This window comes from Phoenix dactylifera, chromosome 4 (assembly GCF_051530095.1).
Source record: "Phoenix dactylifera cultivar Ajwa chromosome 4, Ajwa_hap1_PhDact_Kaust_v1.1, whole genome shotgun sequence".
Classification (NCBI taxonomy): Eukaryota; Viridiplantae; Streptophyta; class Magnoliopsida; order Arecales; family Arecaceae; genus Phoenix; species Phoenix dactylifera.
Genome location: NC_143193.1, coordinates 51,414,160 through 51,432,286, shown reverse-complemented (window position 1 = coordinate 51,432,286; position 18,127 = coordinate 51,414,160). Strand labels below are relative to the sequence as shown.

General features: G+C 36.2%; 3 protein-coding genes across 6 annotated transcripts in view; 1 reads left to right on the top strand and 2 right to left on the bottom strand.

Annotated features, from left to right (window-relative positions):
• Positions 1-2,888, top strand: part of LOC103701299 (cleavage stimulating factor 64-like) — a 36,076-nt gene extending 33,188 nt beyond the window's left edge. Inside the window, exons 10-11 of one of the 4 annotated variants that reach the window (XR_015977369.2) lie at positions 1,803-2,006; positions 2,619-2,888. Coding sequence is in view for 3 of the 4 variants with exons in the window: in XM_008783312.6 (XP_008781534.3) it covers positions 1,803-1,934 (132 nt within the window). In the remaining variant the exon portion in view is untranslated. Of the gene's footprint in view, positions 1-973; positions 1,169-1,802; positions 2,300-2,618 lie in introns of those variants that run through there. The other 3 variants (XM_008783312.6, XM_026802310.4, XM_088720472.2) reach the window with 3 other exon arrangements.
• A 481-nt stretch (positions 2,889-3,369) lies between these two features.
• Positions 3,370-10,222, bottom strand: PDIL5-2 (PDI-like 5-2). Its single transcript, XM_008783313.6, has 5 exons — positions 8,843-10,222; positions 7,787-7,890; positions 7,291-7,661; positions 6,426-6,733; positions 3,370-3,937 (listed from the first exon to the last, which is right to left on the bottom strand). Exons 1-5 carry the CDS (start codon positions 9,071-9,073, stop codon positions 3,614-3,616), a joined length of 1,338 nt encoding a protein of 445 aa, XP_008781535.4. The 5' UTR covers positions 9,074-10,222; the 3' UTR covers positions 3,370-3,613.
• Positions 10,223-10,381: 159 nt separating this feature from the next.
• LOC103701302 (TonB-dependent heme receptor A) lies at positions 10,382-16,140 on the bottom strand. Its single transcript, XM_008783314.5, has 2 exons — positions 15,926-16,140; positions 10,382-10,787 (listed from the first exon to the last, which is right to left on the bottom strand). The coding sequence occupies exons 1-2, from the start codon at positions 15,996-15,998 to the stop codon at positions 10,573-10,575; spliced, it is 288 nt and encodes a 95-aa protein (XP_008781536.1). The 5' UTR covers positions 15,999-16,140; the 3' UTR covers positions 10,382-10,572.
• Positions 16,141-18,127: the final 1,987 nt, after the last annotated feature.

Genomic DNA, 18,127 nt, shown 5'->3' with positions numbered 1-18,127 from the left:
AAAGATGTACATGTACAACAAAGATAGGAGGAGGCTTTAGAAGGAAGAGGTACTTTAGTCTGCGTTGAAGGTTGTAAGAAAATGAAGGAAGACCTAAGATAACATGCATAAAGGTTGTGAGAAAAAATATGGAGAAACTTGAAGTAACATCAGAGATGGCACTAAATAGGAATATTTGGTAAAGAAAGATCTACAAACCCAACCACAATAGTTGGGAAGATGCTGGATGGTTATGGTTATGGGGACACTTTAACGCTTGGCACCCTTGCCAAGTGTCACAGGTAACACTACCCATAATGCTCGATCAGGAAGGTCAGTAAAAGACTATATCATTGAAGTATTGAATCTTGACAGCTGCAATTGGACAAGGGCTAATTTTTGATTTAACGGTCAGATCCTTAAACCCATTTGAGGGTTGGCATTTGATACTCCAGTTGGAGGGAGCCATTAAATTGATCTTCCACTATTGTAGTGGAGGATGTCTTTGACATAGTCTCATCGATCAACAAAGTTTCAATCATGGGTTCTTCTATTTCAGCAGGATAAATTTTATTACTGTTCCTTGGCTTTCACTTAACAGAGGCGATGTACCTCATTGAGAGCTTCTTATGTGTCTTCTCCACAGCTTGCTTAAAATGTGCGAGCTGCTTTTCATGTTGATGAGAGGCAAAACATTAGCCATGGTGCTATTTCCTGCCTCTCAAGTTTCCATATCATGCTATGCATAGGCTAGGAAAGGAAAAGAAAGCAAATACTAGGGAAATATATCTTTAGATGTGGAGAAATTTTGAAGGAACAGGTTTGCTCTGATACCATCTGGTGTCACTCCGCTTGAAGTTCAGGCTACAAAATATGAATTTGCTGCAGATTAAGTTTCATATCTGATTTAATCTGAACTGTGTGACTGTTTTGTGCTCCTCTTGTTGGGCACATAGTAGAAAGATTTGATGTCTAACTTGTTTGATGTACACAGCTATACTATGCATGCGGAGAGGTTGTTTCCATGATTTAAACCCATGACCTCCAGGTCACAATGGAGCTGTCTTACCAGCTCACCCTCAAAGAGAGTTAAATAGCAGGATGAGGGAAATAGGAAAGAGAGGAAGAAAATAGATAAGAAGAAGAGAGAGAAGGAGGCCTGCGCCTTTTCTTTCAATTATAATTCCAGGTACAATGCCCCTAATCTGCTTATAATGCCCTTCAACAGGCTTAACTGGTTGCCATCCTTTCCTAATTAGGACCTTGGAAAAAGGGAAATAAGAAATCCTAAAACAGCCGGCAGAAATCATTCCTAACTTGCATTTTGGATTAATTGGCCAGCAAGTGCTTTCCAGATTGTGTCCTTTTGGGACCAAACAATAAAACTAAATTTCTCCCAGACTTGGGCACCTAAGTTTACTAAAAAGATTCCTCATTGACAGATTGCATATAACATCTAAAGTAAGGCCTGGTCAGAGCCATCCTTGACTGCAATGATCAAGGAACTGGCAAGGGCCTAATTAAACTGGTCCATTGCATTTTTTTAGATCCATCAACGAGACTAAAGCTCTAACCAAGATATAGAATTACTAGTTAACATCAATGGGAAGAAAGCCTACAATGTATTAGGATTTTATTTAATTTCATCACATTGAAGTCATTTTACGATCCTCATTTATCAAAGCTATGGTGGCCATGGCAATGTACAGTCCAAGGCTTTCATCTTTGCTAATTTTTCTTATCCATTTCTTGTGCATGCATGGCTGATATGTGTCAAATGCAAGTTATGCTAATAATCCACTTGATTTCTCTCCTTGGTGCAGCTTACAGCAGAAGTGGAGTCAGCCCTTCTGCAGCAAGTACTGAGTCTAACACCTGAGCAGTTGAGTTCATTACCTGCAGAGCAGCAGCAGCAAGTCCTTCAACTCCAACAGATGTTATCAATGAGCAAGTAGTCCTAACTTTCTACTGATTCCTCAATGCCCTCGGTCGAGCATGGGCAAGACACATGGACATATGCACAAAAGGCAGGATCCTGGTTCAATTTCTTTATCACCTTCCATCAAATATATTTGTGCACGCATTCTTCAATGTATAAATGTTATAGAAAAGCATAATAGTCCACCATCATGGTTACTGAAAGCAAGTCTCGCTTCATTGCTTCAGTGTAACGTTTGAGTACCATTCATTGCCTTTAAAGGAAAAGCATAGGGCTCTTTGATCTATTCGTGCAACTTTGCACCAGTGTGCACATACCGTTTTATTGTCTCCAGCAATTGATGCAAAGCAATATCAGATGGAAGAAGATTGAACCTACAAATTTTCTTTAGTGGTGTATCACTGCTTCGATCCTATCTCTGACAAGCCCTACTTGACTATCATGGCTCCTATGAATACAGGTTTTGGGAGTTTTGATGCCTCCAGCATCCGCATGGTTCATTGGTTCATTTTTCAAGTAACATTGCCTAATAAAATCTGGAATATTTCAGTTTGTCTGATCATATTGTTAGGCTTGTTTGGCTTGGAACATGTTTGTATCTGGTGATAAATACAGCGTATCTGGGTGGTTTACATTTTGAGATTAATGAAGTTTTTTTCTCTATTTGATGGAAATAATGAAGTTATCATGTACCTGACAGATGTCGTGGCAACTATGAAGCGTGCAGCATGATCCTCTCTGCAGTCAAAAGCATCCTCCACATCTTTTGGGATTGCCGTCTGGGTTTTACCATGAACTTTGATTTTTATAATCAATTAGGAACCTTATTGCTTGCTTTCTTACATCGTCTAGATCCCCTATTAGGTTATGAGAGAGGTCTGGTACTCGTGAAGAGAAATAATATATGCAGGATCACCATGCAGTTTTCAAGTTTAAATCTTGATTGTTTTATTGAGATCAAATTTGGCAATTGACGTGTTTTTTTTTTTCACTTTCTGATTTATACGTACCATGATTGTTTTTTTTTTTCACTTTCTGATGATCAGGATAAGGAATGCTCTTTACATGCTTGCAGTTTCTTCGTTATAGTACAGCTCATAAACACTCGGCCTTCCATGAAGAGAATTGTTGAGTAAGAGCTACAGTCATATTTTGGTCCAAGCATATAGCCAGGCCAAAATATATAGCCATGAAGAGCGTACCCAGTACAAAGCCATAAATTTCTTCTATTTTGATCTTTTCTAGTTTCTGGTTCTGCATCAGACAGCATATGGGACTACTTTTATCGGAAAGAAAATGGTTTCAGGCTTCTGCTATTTCAGTTTCTCGATTTAAAAATGCTCAACCTTATTCCAAAACATATCAAGACTTAGTGACTTTAGCAGGTGGAGTTTTCTCCATATCTGGGTCCAGACACATCAGCTCAAGAATAGCAAAGGAATAACATCATATTAAGCCCAAAAAGAAATGCTCATATGAGGAATTAAAATAAAATTTGTTCTACAAAATACCACATACCATCTTGAATCATGCTAGCATACTACCCCAATCAACTTAAGTTTCAGGATGGTTTTTCTATAATGGAATGCCATGGCTCTGTAACCATCAGATGTGACTGGTTAGAACCAGAGAAAGGCTGAAAACAAAACTCTAGAGCAGAAGGGCATCAGAACGTTATGAACTGAAAGTTCATCTCTAGTCTTCCTTGTCTCCTGGTTGATAACCCCTGTGGCTTTCACTTTCTGCGGCAGACCTGTCTCCACCTTCATCACCAGCTGGAGTTTGTCTCGTCTGAGGAACATCTGCACTTTGACTGCTCATGTATTGGATAAGCATAAGAACAGCAACCACAAAGACAATAAGGTAAACTGTTCTGATGCTTATTAGTGAGTTAATGAAGCCAATCAGTGAAGGGCCACTAATTCTTTTCTTTATCGTTCTTCCTTCTCTATATCCTTCAAGAAAGCGACTAATCTGAGACCCTTGATCCTCATCTTCTAGGCTTTCTGAACCTACAACCTAAATGGAAGAGCATCCAATCAGCACATAAATAAGAATTTTCATGTTGAAGTGTTTTTGAACTAGCTGCTGAAGGAACAGTCTGAGGGAAGAAATAACAAAGAGCCCTGTAACAGCTTGGTATGTGAATTAGCACTTCTATAAATGAATAGCCTACAACATAAACCAGTATGCTGCCACCAACATCCAAGTCAAAAAAAAAAAAAGAGCTCTTGACATATGATTTTTTTTTTTTGAGAATGACATGAAAATTATGAACTTCACTTAATGATTTATTATGCCAAGAACAACCTGAAGGACCAAACTACGCTTTCAATTCCTATGCTAACAGCCAAGAGAAAAGTGTAACCAACAAAGAGAACATCACAGTAATATAGTAAAGAAGCAAAATAAGCCTATAAGACAATGAATGCATGCAAGATATTTTCTTAGGCTGGTATAGATTTGTTTATCTCAATATGCTAAGCATATGGTTCAATACAAATTGTAATGGACTTAGAAACTTAAATCCTGAAAAATCAGGTCATTATTTTGACAAATGTGAGGGAAGACAGGACAAGGCCAAATGCTGTATATGCATAATATTCATGAGGTTCTTCCTGGCTTTTCCCAAACAACTAATACTCAGTTTCTCCTTTCAACAGCTTTCAGTTCCAAATTTTTGGGAATAACCCTAAATTTTATGTAGCTAGCAAACATCTAATAGAACTATGCCTGCATGACTCATCATTAGTCTACTCATACACAATAGACAAGAATTTTGTAAGACAAAGCAGCCACAAGTATATTCCTTGAAAAAATGGAAGAATTCACCCAACAAAAGTAATTGGAAAAAAGGCAAATGGTAACACAAGTATATAGGGGAAAGTTATGCTAATACATACATGAATAATAAGAAAGCCTATGACTACTTACAGTTCTATACTTTTTTATTTTTTATGATTTACTAAAACCAACATCACTTTGGAATCATAGGGATAGCAAATACTTTGTGGAGCCCTCCAGCCCAACCACCTAGTTCTAATATCAATATATCATGCTTCACAGGATAGCAGGTGTGTGAATCACATCAAATACAACCTTTATCAGTTTACTAACTAATCTCTTCCTTTCACCCCTTTCTGGTTCCCAGAAAAACTTCCTTTCTTGGTCGCATCATATAAAAGGATGTAGATGAGGATATGTAGCTGGAAATGCGGCATAAGCAGAAATGACAGTTTGGTCCATAAGGGATTTACAGTATGATGAATTAATGAGTCGATGAAGGAAGGATTCTCGCCATGTATGATATGCACAGAATATCACAACAATGAAGAAAGAACCAAGCTTCAGTTGACTCAATTCTTTATAAAGGCGGAGGCATAAGGCAAGGTGTATATGCTAATTACAATGAGATATGAGCAGTGTGTTTGGAGCTGCACAGCCTACCAATTAATAGGGGTCTCATGTTACCTTTTTCAGAGCCACAGATTACACAACAAAAATCTTCAGTCGTGGGAAAAAACTATTTCTGATACATCATGAATATCTATGTCGGTCAGTGTCCATGTGTGCATGTGCTTATATATAGCTAAGTTAAACATATATGATAAGAAAAAAAGACACCCAAAACTCTCAAAAGGCATGAAGGCAAGGATCCCTTTCAGGAAAACAAACAATTCACTGGCTGCACTTCATTAATGGAAAAATTGATAAAGCTGATGTAATCCAGTGCTAACCATTATAACTCAAAATAAAATAATGGCAAAACCTTATGGACATATAACTTTTTCTTTTTTTTCCAATTTTTTTTTTTTAAAAAAAGATGCTATGTTCAATCCAACCAGAGCTTCTAATTTTTGTTCGAATCTTTATGCTCATACTACTTGAGGCATTAGATATATCTTGCAAGCACACCTCAATGAAACATGAATCAACCAAAAATTTAGCTAAACTAACCCAACAACAAAGGTAAGCACACGACTGTGCAGCATCATGCCATCTAATATATAACAAGAAAGGTCTTTGATGGCTGTTGAAAGGTGATTTCTTACTTGAAAAATCATATCTTCTAGTATCAACTTGCAGAAGGTGATGCCTCCAGATACATATATAGAAACTAGAAGGACACAATCACCACAATAGCTGCACCTCAGCTATTGATACATGAATAATGTTACAATACAAATATGCGCTAACAGGCAAGCATAACAAAGACTGGAAGGATAGTCATCAGTCAGTACTTTTACTAACTGAGAGAGTATTATGCATTCTATCACATATTGATGAGTGGCAGTATGGATATTTCTATTGATCTTGTATGAAGAATCATGGTGCCTAAGAATCTAAACATGATCCACTAAGAAGACAGTAAACTGATTCAATTGAGAAAAGTTATATTATGAGCAGAAATGGAAGGAAAGTAAATCTATAATAGAAAGAAAAAAAATCAACCATAAATACAGTCAATTGAGTACCTAAAAATAGTTAAACAATATTTATAATTTACCAGATGATAGTCTTCATTCCTGTCCCAAACAAGCATTATAGGCATTTTAAAACTCCTAGTGACGTCGAATGTATCAACGAACTCTTCAAATTGCTTGACCCCAACATATCCGAAAACTAAGTCACGATTTGCTGATGCAGCTGCCCTCAAAATTTTAATCAAACTCAAAGATTTCTCATCTCTCTCATCCTCCATAATTGTCAGCACAATTTTCCTTTCATCATTGGTCAACAACTTGAGTGTTTCAGGGTTAATGGGCACAGTAAGAGGCAACTGATTTTGCCGTATAAAATCTTCCATGAATTGCCCTGTAAGTTCAACAAAAGGACCTCAGAATACTGTATTCCATGGATGAAATGCTATATTATACACATGTTCATGAGAAAACAAATAGGAAGAAACAGGGAAATACACAGTCACCGATCCAATTCAATGCATGAACATGGAATGAAGAGGGGGAGGGGGGAAAAACATCGAGAACTAAAAACTGAGCACAAAAAACAATGCCTGAACATAAAAAATCAGTTCATTTTGTGCAAGAAATTGCTGAGGACACCAAGTATCAAAGTGCTTAAAGTGCGTCAAGAAAGCTACATTTAAATCTCTAAGTAAACGGCCTTAGCATGGACAGTCACAGACACAATAACGAAGTTAAATAGTTAGGCAGTCTCCTCTATTCCTCAATCTAAACATGCTAGTATGCACACAAAATTTGGCATGTTATTAGCTAGTCTAGCTTTCTAACATGCAAAGTTATATATTATGGAAACAAGATGAATTAACATTTCAGCCTACGTCACCTTGCCTGACCCCCATGTCCGTGCCCAACCCATTATATACACGTTAAAGTCCTTATTTAACGCACCTTCAAAAGGACCATAGAACACACTTTGCTCCTTATATTTTGGATGAAGAGATACGAGTGCTGGAACTTTGTCAAAATCATATGCTACCATAATTTCCTCTGAGAAATCTTTTGCTACAGAAAACCATGCTTTTTTCTTGTATTTAATGGCTAGTTCAACAATTACAGACTCATCCAAGCCAAAGCCAATAAATATAGGAAAATGTGTGCCAGCTGCTTCGACAAAACCATGAACTGCAGAATCTGACTCAAGAAGAGAAACGTCAGGTGCAACAAATTTCTTTAGAAAACGAACAAGCAATTCAGCTTTCCTTGGACCAGTGTACTCAATAGGTACACCGTGCATAAAGATCTTCAACGTAGGAAACCCACTGCATGTAGAAAAACAAAGGGAAGAAGAATGTTCAACTAAGCTCAAGCTTCAGCATATTAATTGTAAAGGAAAATACTGCACATTACCTAAAAGGTCCAAAAAAAATAAGGCATAAGCGCATACTCTATTTCATGTTTGGTAGCAAGCTTTCTATACTTGTCGGCATTTATCTTAGCAATCACAATGGGTTTGTCCAGCCCAGCTAAAACTGGAGCAGCTGCATCTAACTGCAAGTTAATAGAAAACACATGATCTTGGTCACTTCAAAGCTAGTAATAGGAGATAATATTTTGTCATCCATCTGATTTCAAGTACAATGCTTTCAGAAATAGGATCTCACACAGCAGCGGTACAAAATATGTGAATTCAAATCAAGAATTTAAGATAATGGCTTCTAAAGAGCATCCAACAGTCTAATATAGAACGGACTGTGCCCAAGAAGGCAGCATCAAGAGCAATCATTTAAATGGTCCAGAAATCCAAATTCTTTACCATTTATAAGAAAGTAAAACATCATTAAAAAAAAACATTATTTTACCATTACCATGTACACTTTATATAGCGAATAGCCTCATTGAAAAAGAAAACCTAAATAAGCAGATTAGAGTAAGTGAACAACATACGGACCAAAACCAACAGACATACATTCAGAGAAAGAGCATAAACTCCTAAATTGTTACTCTAGTATCAAGTAACCAAAATATATTTGATGCACGGTAAAGCACAACTCACCTCACTAAAGTGTGCTCATGTCGAATATTTGCACCAAAAGGTTACTAAAGGACAAAGCTTCTTTAATCTTTGAATAAAATTATTTCATCAAAATCCACAGTTTTGTCTCCCCGAACACATATTTAGACGAAAGATCACCACAACCTCAAATCTATTTTTGCGTTCACGTTTCAACCAGATCGAGCAGCTAATTAGACCTAGCAAAGTAATCCATCCATGCACAAAATTCGAAATCTAGAGATCTAACAGGAAAACAACAACTCATAAAGCAAATACAACTCGGCGATCTAATTATTGCATTGCTCCAACCAAATAATTTTCGGATCTTGTACGAGTCCGACCAAACTCAGCAGAAAAATACAATCTCTAATCGGAGAACAAGGAAATGGGAAGCAGAGAGTTAGAGAGAGAGAGAGAGAGGGGGGGGGGGGGGGGTGAGGGAGTGACCTCGGGGGAGAGGCGCTTGCAGTGGCCGCACCAGGGGGCGTAGAAGTCGACGAGGATGTAGTCAAAGGCGGAGATGGCGGAGTCGAAGTTGGATTCGTCGAGCTCGATGACGGTGCCGTCGGTGGGGAACTCGTCGGAGGCCGCGTGGGTGGCGGAGAGCGCCCAAACCCAAACCCAAACCCAGATCAGGAGGGGCAGCAAGGACTTCGTCCGGTGGCGGTGCGTCGCCATGGCCTTCGCTTCTTTCCTCGTCCTCTCGGCGTAGATCGAGACCGTAAGGTCGTTGGCTTCGGTAACTCGACTTCTTTTGTTTCTCTCTATTGGTATGTAGAAAGTTATTCACCCGTCGGGCGTCGGCCTCAAGAGTCAAGAATCAACACCCAGTTTGGTTTTTGCATCATTTATTTATTTAAAATATCCAAGACTGGTCTTCTTTTGATAATGATAATGATATAAGGGGTAACGCTTGAGATTAAAAAAAAAGAAAAAAGAAAACTATCTTTTGATCAAAGATTTCGACCTTCAGAGTTATGTGGGGGGAGGGTACCCCGTTACGTAGTCTATACCTATAAATTCATTCTATTTTTTTTTTAAAAAAAGAAAGAGATATTGATCGAATAACTTTAGCTTGTTATAAGAGAATAAGCATGTGAGAAAATAAATTTATTTTAAAAAATTATTATGATTATAGTTATGTGAGAACTAAGCAGTAATTTTGTTTAGGTTATGCTCTTGGTTATTCAGAAAGCCAACAATGGAGTGGATGAGAACCTCCAGTGCTATAAATTGGATGACAACATACATAGTTGATCGCACATGATCTACTTTATAGACGACTATATGAGATATTTTTACTAAATTTTTTAATATTTTATTTTCTGATTCCCACACAAGTGTATTTATTTTATATTAGCTTAATAAAACTAGTTTACCCAACAAAAAAAAAAAATCCTTGACTCATGCTATTTTAACGAGTTGGCATCACAAGGATATATCAGCACGTTGACATGGTGTCATGCACCATCCCTCCTCATGCCTTTCATATTTCAAGGGTTTTTATCCATATGATGCCCGTAACTGGATAAAAGTATTCAAAATGGCAATGGAAAGAGAAAACAAGAAGCACCAATTAGAAATTTAGAATGGCAATAGTACTTTTTTAGCCTGTCAGCTTCATTGTTAAAATTTATCTTTTTGAATCAAGGGGCATCAATTAGTATGATAATAAATAATCACAGGCATCCCCCAAACAAGAAAATAAACTGGCATCGGTCATATCAAGACATCAATGCCTCATCAAACTATAGCAAGCATGAAACAGAACCAGCAGTTAATTGTATTCACTAACAATAGCTGAAGCCAGCCTTATATTTCCCTTTAATTCTCCAGGTTGATATTCAAATTGGCACACAAAAAGGCTCTACCAAATTCTTAATTAGGAACAAGCAGGGCCGAAAAGAATTTTGGGTGTTTCACAAATACAACATGAGGCCACCGACCATGCTAGGTTGATCAAGCGGCAATGCTAACAAATTGAGATGCAGAATCAAATCTCAATTCAGACACCTTCATTCACAAAAAAATAACATGCATCCAATTATCCGCGGCAACAACATCAAATTTATTATGGAAAATCTAGTCTCTGATTAATCAGGAGCAAACATTGCTGGGATTATCGAAGAACAGAAGGAAACATGCAAAGATTCATTACTTCCAGCATGTAGAGTACATCATCCAGACGCCGTCTTCTTCTGCTGGAATATGACAGCAATAACCGGAACAGCCACACCAATGCTGAAGACGGACAGGACCGCGAGTGGCATCTTCAGTTTTTGATGCTTCATACGATCCAGGTTGTACATGTGCTTTGCGTGAAGGTAGTATCCCTCATCATGGCCATGCCCTCCCATTCTCTTTACCCCAGTAGCATGCAGCGCTCGAGACGCTGAAAAATATGAAAACAACTTGTGTCAGAAACTAAAATTGATGAACCAAACAAACTGAAGCAGTGTCTTATCTGCTGACTTGAGTCAGGACCCAAATAAAACAACCAATGCCCAACTTCTATTGGATAATACAAGAGCGGAATAGGTGACCAGGTTACTCATATTCACCCAGCTATGACAATCATTAGCCACAAAAATGATATAGGATTCAAGCATCCTCCACAAAATCAAGTCACTTGCTAGCTAAATGTTTAATAAATAATGACAGATGACATCACAATCAAATCAACATCAACTGCACAGTTGCATCTAGAGTAACTGTATTATATAATGATTTTTTTAAATAATATGCAAACTTGCAGTTCTTTGATAAATTTTGCCTTTTGTAGAACGTTTGCATTAAAGTGGTTATACATAGTGTGCAAGAGAACAAAACAGTAGAGAAAAAATTCTAAGAGCTACTCTATTGACTTGCCCAAATTGCATAAAGTTGCATAAATGCAATTCCGTCCATAATTTTTCCATCAAAGCAAAATACACTTCAACAAAGAGCATACAATAAAGTCAGAGAAAATAATGGAATGATCTCTCAACCATTTTGCTAATATTTTCATAATGGTTCCCCATGCTCCTGCCTGCAGGAAAGAACCAGTGAGTTCGGCATTCAAATGGCTCACAACATATGTTGATCTAGATAGCCTCAGAGCCTATTATTTGAAACAATATATGAGATAACACATAATTGCATATTGATCAAACATCTGCATGCTAAGCAAACTAGAAGCATTTACAAGTAAAAAAAGACAAAAAAGAGAGGACAGAGTTGTAGACTAGAATTACATATTCACCATTTTAACAACATTATTCTTTTTATATAAGTCTCCAAACTGTACTTTTTCTGTATGGTAACTTTGTCCCCAATTGTATCAGCAACTGGTTTTGGAATACTATTAAGGATCCAGGAAATGGATCATCATAGTGTAAAACCCAAACCATTCCAATAGCAAAGCTCCAAATGATACAATGATTCGTGTTGCCATTTCATGAATCTTCGTACCAGTATGCAATATCTACCAGGGACTAAAGTTTGTAAATTACCAGGGATTAACTGATGAGAATGCCTTGAAACTATAATATAAAACATACAAGAGCTTGATTCACAGGTTACAGCATGTTGCATGAGATGGAACTCTTCTGGTTACTGCAGCTTATAATTTTTCCTTCCATATAAATTCTTTCGCACATCACACTGCAGGTTGGCCACATTTATCCTCATATTTTTACGCCTATCTTGCTATGGAGATAAAACAATCCAACTATATTCTCACAATAGAATTGCAGCTCATATTTTGTCCTTGCATTGCTAAAACCCCTGTCCTATATACAAGACCCTATGTAACAAGTTTCGTTTTTATTTCTCACGTGTATCAGGTAAGAATGGATTACATAAGTTCTAATCCCTATTACCTAACCATCCACTGTTTCTTTCTAAATGCCCATTAGAAATAAATCATGATGAAGGCAATATCCAATAAGGGATAGGTTAAGGCATGTGCTATGTACTCTTCCATTCTCCTCATGATGCATTTGCCTCTTACTAAGAAGACAGGAAAACCTAGCCCATGCACCACAAGGCATCTTTGGGGCAACTTGCCTCAAGACGTGAGGCAAAGTGAGCTGAGAAAAGACATTTAGTCAGCAGTAAGAACATCTAGGTTGTGATATGAAGGATCTTTATGAGAGGGATAAAGTGGTTATGCTGGCCCTGAAACGCCATAGTTTGCATACCTCTGCTATATTCAAAAAATAAAGGAAATGCCAAATGAAAGGTTCATATAGAATAGTATTAGAATTATGTAGCTAGATCTTTTAATCAAACTTGGTTAGGTTCAAGTCATGTTTCATGTAATGTAGTCGTGCAAAAGTTGCCACGGGAGAATGAATCTCCCAAATAATGCTTGAGTCAATGGAGAGAATAGTCCACCAAAAGCATATCTTATAGTATTTATTTTCATTTGCCAGCGAATATAAGATGTCAGCCAAGGTTTACCATACCGGTCGATATGGTACCATTTCGAACATATCGTATCGTACCAGTACTGAACCGGTACGCAGTCGCATATCATACCGATACTTAGTACGCCTCGCTGTCTCATACTATACCATGTACCGACACTGTAATAGGATGGCACCGGTACGAAGTTTGGTACCGAGACGACAAACTCTGATGTCAATTATCACTATTTTCCATGCCAGCACAAACCCAAAAATCTAGAGATGCTAAGGAGATGTAGCCGAAGTGTGTTATAAGTTGTTAATGAACTCTATTCCCTCAGGAATTTTGCTCTTTGTTCGAGTTATTTAGTATCAATTTTTCATTTATTTGTTCATATAACCACGGATATGTGTTGGTGTGGATACATCTGTGGCAGAGAAAATGGTAGAATTAGAATTGGCCTTTCTTACATAACAGCTCACGCATATGCAAGTTGCAACCCATTACAAAACCACAAAGTACACCACTTAACCTGATATAGACCACTTAACTTGATAAAATCTGGGTGCAGTATAAGATTCTAACGACTGATGAAATCCGGGTGCAATATAAGATTCTAATGACTGATAAAACTGTTGACATTCGATGTTATGAGTAAGTTCGCCATATTCCACATGAATCAGCAATAGTTAAATATATAATCGCATCAAGCAAAAAAATATTATCTAAAATACTGTCTCTACCAAGAATCAAACCTTTGTTCTCCCGCTTAGCTGCCAACCACTTGGTGACCAATGCAACTTGGTCATTTATGACCTTGTGGTGTTTTATTATACTTCTTTAAAACTTATTCACATCATAAAAACAATATATATATGCTATTTATTAATTCTTTTTTATAACAATATATCCTTTACACTATGATAAAAAATGAAATATGTCATTTTTTACTCATGATATTTTCAAATCTTTATTCTTTAAAATATTCAAAAACATCAATACATATAACATATTCATACAGATATACATACTTTCTTACAAGTTCTCTATAAAAGATAAATTTTTATTATTTTTATATTGTAGATTTTTATTCTAAGAATTAATTTCTAACATATTTTTTGATATAAATCCAATCGAACCAATGATCAAGATATTTGGCCGAATCAGTCTATGTGTGAGTTTAATAACAATAATTTAGACTCTTACCAGTTAATTGTGCATTATGTATGATTTTGATATTAGATCCCCTTTACAACTATGTCATTTATGTTGGTTTTCACTATTAAAATCTACTCAAAATCCGATTTGTATCTGAATAATAGCCGATTATATATCCGTATTGAATAAAAAAATTATTGATATAGCTAATATCCGATTTGTATCTATATCTGTTTCGAACAAACATCGATACTAATCTTGATATCCGTTTAATATCCATATCCATGTTTGTATCCACTGAAAAAAATGGAAATGGATATACCAACACCCACTCTGTATCCGATACGTTTTCAGCCCTATAATCATTTGGATGTTGTTAATAATGTCAAAATGTCATGTGCTTCTCGACTCATGAAGAGGTATAATCAGTGACATGGACTCGATGATTAAAGAATAATAGAAATTATAGATAAGGAACGGCATGAAAACATCGCAATCATGAAATTCATTTCTGAAAATTCCAAAGAATATAGAGATCCACAAAGAATGGTAGCATATCATCTTGAAAATTAATAGTATAATATTTATCAATCATCCAACATTGCATTGGCATATTGGTTTCAGAAGTTGACATAAACTCCCTTATTCTACATGCTCAACAATAGACCTCCTAAAAGATTCAGATGCTGAGACTTTTAACTCTTGAGGTTGACCAAAACTGAAAGAGAAAGTACATGATCGGATCTTGAAAGGATTGCTTGTCTGAAGAGGCATAATTCTGTGTATCTAGCAAAGCTACAATCAGTCTTCTAGTGCTGTGAAACCAAAACCTAAATTTTGAGAGGTAATCTAGAGCTTGGAGGTATATAGTTTTTTTTTGTCCATTTAACACAAGATCTTTAACTTGAAAAATGAAAGCCAATATCTAACCATCTTTATATAGTCCCAGAACTTGTTGAAACTTGAAGGTATTGTGTTGAAACAAAAGCTTGACTGATCGGCATTCATACTTAAGATGAACATCATCACACCTATATGGGATTGGCTAGATGGAAGAAACAATCACTGACAATTTCTAACTATCTTTCTCATCTGCTTCACAGTCTGACATCAACCCACTATTATCTAACCTATCATGACCGCTTCACCATCCAGACATACTAGTGCCGCTGGAACGAAATGATCTCTATACTAGATGGGCAAAATTGAAGAAAGACATAATGAGACTGCCTAAGCATTATAAGGCATCCTGCTGGAAAGCACAGGCATATGAATATCCTAGAAATATGATATGCTGTGAGAAAAGATAGGAAGAGACACCCAGAATTCAGTAGCTCCAGTACACAGTGGTTGAAACCCAACAAAAAGCCGGACTATGGTTTATAATACGCCCGCTTCTCTGCTGCTAAGCAGAAACTACAATAGCATTGATTGTATGGTATTAAGCTTTCTATTTTTTTACTGAGAATGAATGCGAAACACCCGGAAAATTTACCACACATCGCACTGAAATGGGAACGAATCTGATACTGCAATCACATGAATTTTTTAGGTTTATGTTTTACCATTCCAAGTAAAAAATCCATAACATATGCACAAGGAATCTACTAAAACGACACTAGATCTTTAAAATACGGGCCATTTACTCACTTGATATGCTCACGCACTAACAATAAATATCGAAGGTTTATCATCTTTCATACAGATCCATCCAAAAAAAATTCTTTTTCGGATCAAAAAAAAGCATCCACACCTTACCAAAGTTAGAAAATCATCAGGAATAGAGAAATCCATTAATAAAAATTGATCAAAAGAAACACATGCCGGAACGAGTTAGCGAGTAATAGCTATTAATCCCTCGGAAGAATAAAATAACGGGGCATGGAGGTATAACAAGATGTACAAAACTCTAATCTTCCGCTCTATGTCTGATTGATTCGGAGAAGATTAAGAGATTGAGTAAAAAAGGGGGAAGGGATTTACCGGATTTGGAAAGGGTGGCTTCGGAGGATGTCAACAGCTTGATCCCGGATCGGAGTCCACGGTTCAACGCCATAGCCGTCGCTCGAAGATTTCCCTCTCGCTCTCTCTCGCCGCTCTGGAACCCTAAAGATGAGAAGAGAGACTCGCCGATTTGTGGACGAATTAAAGGAATAAAAAAAATAAGAACGGGAAACTAGGGCGAGCGAGTAGCTGGGACTTGCACGAAAAGCACTGGCTCTCCAAAAGCGCTTTTGGATTGACCAGATATATTTGATAAAAAAATTAAAAAATAAAGCTATCGCAGAGCTAAAACAGCCATAGAAGCTTCAAAATAAAAAAAAAAATTAAAAAAATATTTTTAGCATGAATAAAAAAAATGTCTTGATTTATAATTTTTTTTTAAAACCAAAATACTCATAATAAAATATTATAATTACAAAATTAATTTCTAAAATATTATATTAATAAAATATTAATATATAATAATTATTATAATATTTTATATTTTTATTATTGTATTATACTATTAATATAATATTATAATATATTTATATGTTATGTTTATCAAATTATGTTATATTTTTATACTATAGTATATAATATTGTATTATAATATTATATTACATTATAGTAATATTATACTATATTATATATTTATGTATTAATATCTATTATATTTTACTATGCTCTGTTGTATAATACTATGCAATATCTTTATAGTCATTTTGTCATACTAAAAATATTTTCTTAGTTTCTTTATCAAATATATATTAAAGTTTCACAGCATTTTAGAAATGTTGTTACCAAACAGCAAATAGCTTTTTATAAAAGTTCTATTTCAAAAAGTTTTACTTCCGAAAATTCTACTGTCAACAACTCTGCTAAATGAGTTAGTAGAAACTTTGCACGGCGGTTCTAAGCCATGGGCTCTATATTAAATTCTTACTAGTCCCATGTGGTGTGTCGAGGCTCGTGCAAACTTAGAATAATAATTGTCTGTAACTCCTTGTCGGATTTGAAATACAAAATAAGCTTCATTCTAAGTAAGGACCCATGCGGACATGTATTTAATCCCATATTGGTTATTTGCTGGATAAATCTTGGATACTTATACAGGATCGAGGAACTAAATTAATACCTTTCAGCTAGTCATTTTAGATGAGGTCCTGGGTTGTTACAAATGGTATCAGACCGGACCCATCTTATAACCTATGCGGACTAAAGGATACTACAACACAGATTCATTAAAGCTAACCACAGACCGATGGTGGTGTTTATGATTAAATTTAAATAGATTTAAATCCTTAGCTCGACGAGGACATTAGGACTTAAACGAGAAGAATATGTGAGGACCCATGCGGACATGTATTTAGTCCCCCGTTGGTTATTCGTTAGGTAAATCTTGGATACTTATATAGGATCGAGGAACTTAAATTATACCTTTCGGCTAGCCATTCTGGGTTATATTTGAAGTTTTGAACAACTCTTGTCAAATAGCTCGCAGGTAGAGCTGATCATAGATGGTTATATTTTAAAGAAACTAGACCCGAATCTCCACTAGAAATGAATATAGTGGCCTGGCTCACGATCAGCTCTAATTTATACTCTGTGGTAATTGTAAAAAAGTTTTATCTTGGTTGGAACTAGTTTATACTCAACATTTCTTGTCTTAGCCTCTTGCAGAAGGCAAGTGGTTCTTCGTAAGTTTCACCTAGTCTTTAAACTAAATCCTGCTGGGATTGGTTTAAATTTACTAAAAACATCCTTAAAATTTGTTTTGAAAAATTGGTGCCGCAATTAACTGTCGGATCCTAACTGAGTCGGGCTGAGCAATATATATTCAATGTCATGTATTGTATATCTTGATTCAAGCTTTTGGCTAGGAGAGGCCAATGCTTGACATGGGGATAAGTGCAAAAACTTGGAGTCCATTATCAGCTTTGTTATCATCAAGGAACTCGATTATATCTCCTAAGAAACTGAAACTATATAGTGATTTGGTGGTTGACTAGTTGACAATCAAGAGCCTATTAGTAGGATAATTAAACTATTGTTGAAGAAACTGAAACTATATAGTGATTTGATTAACCTTGTCACTTATGATATATTATATTTCATCAGACTCATAGGATATCCATCGAGCTCAAGATCCATGTTTTCTACCTTTGAAGTCCATTCTCCATGCTATAGTTCACATACAAG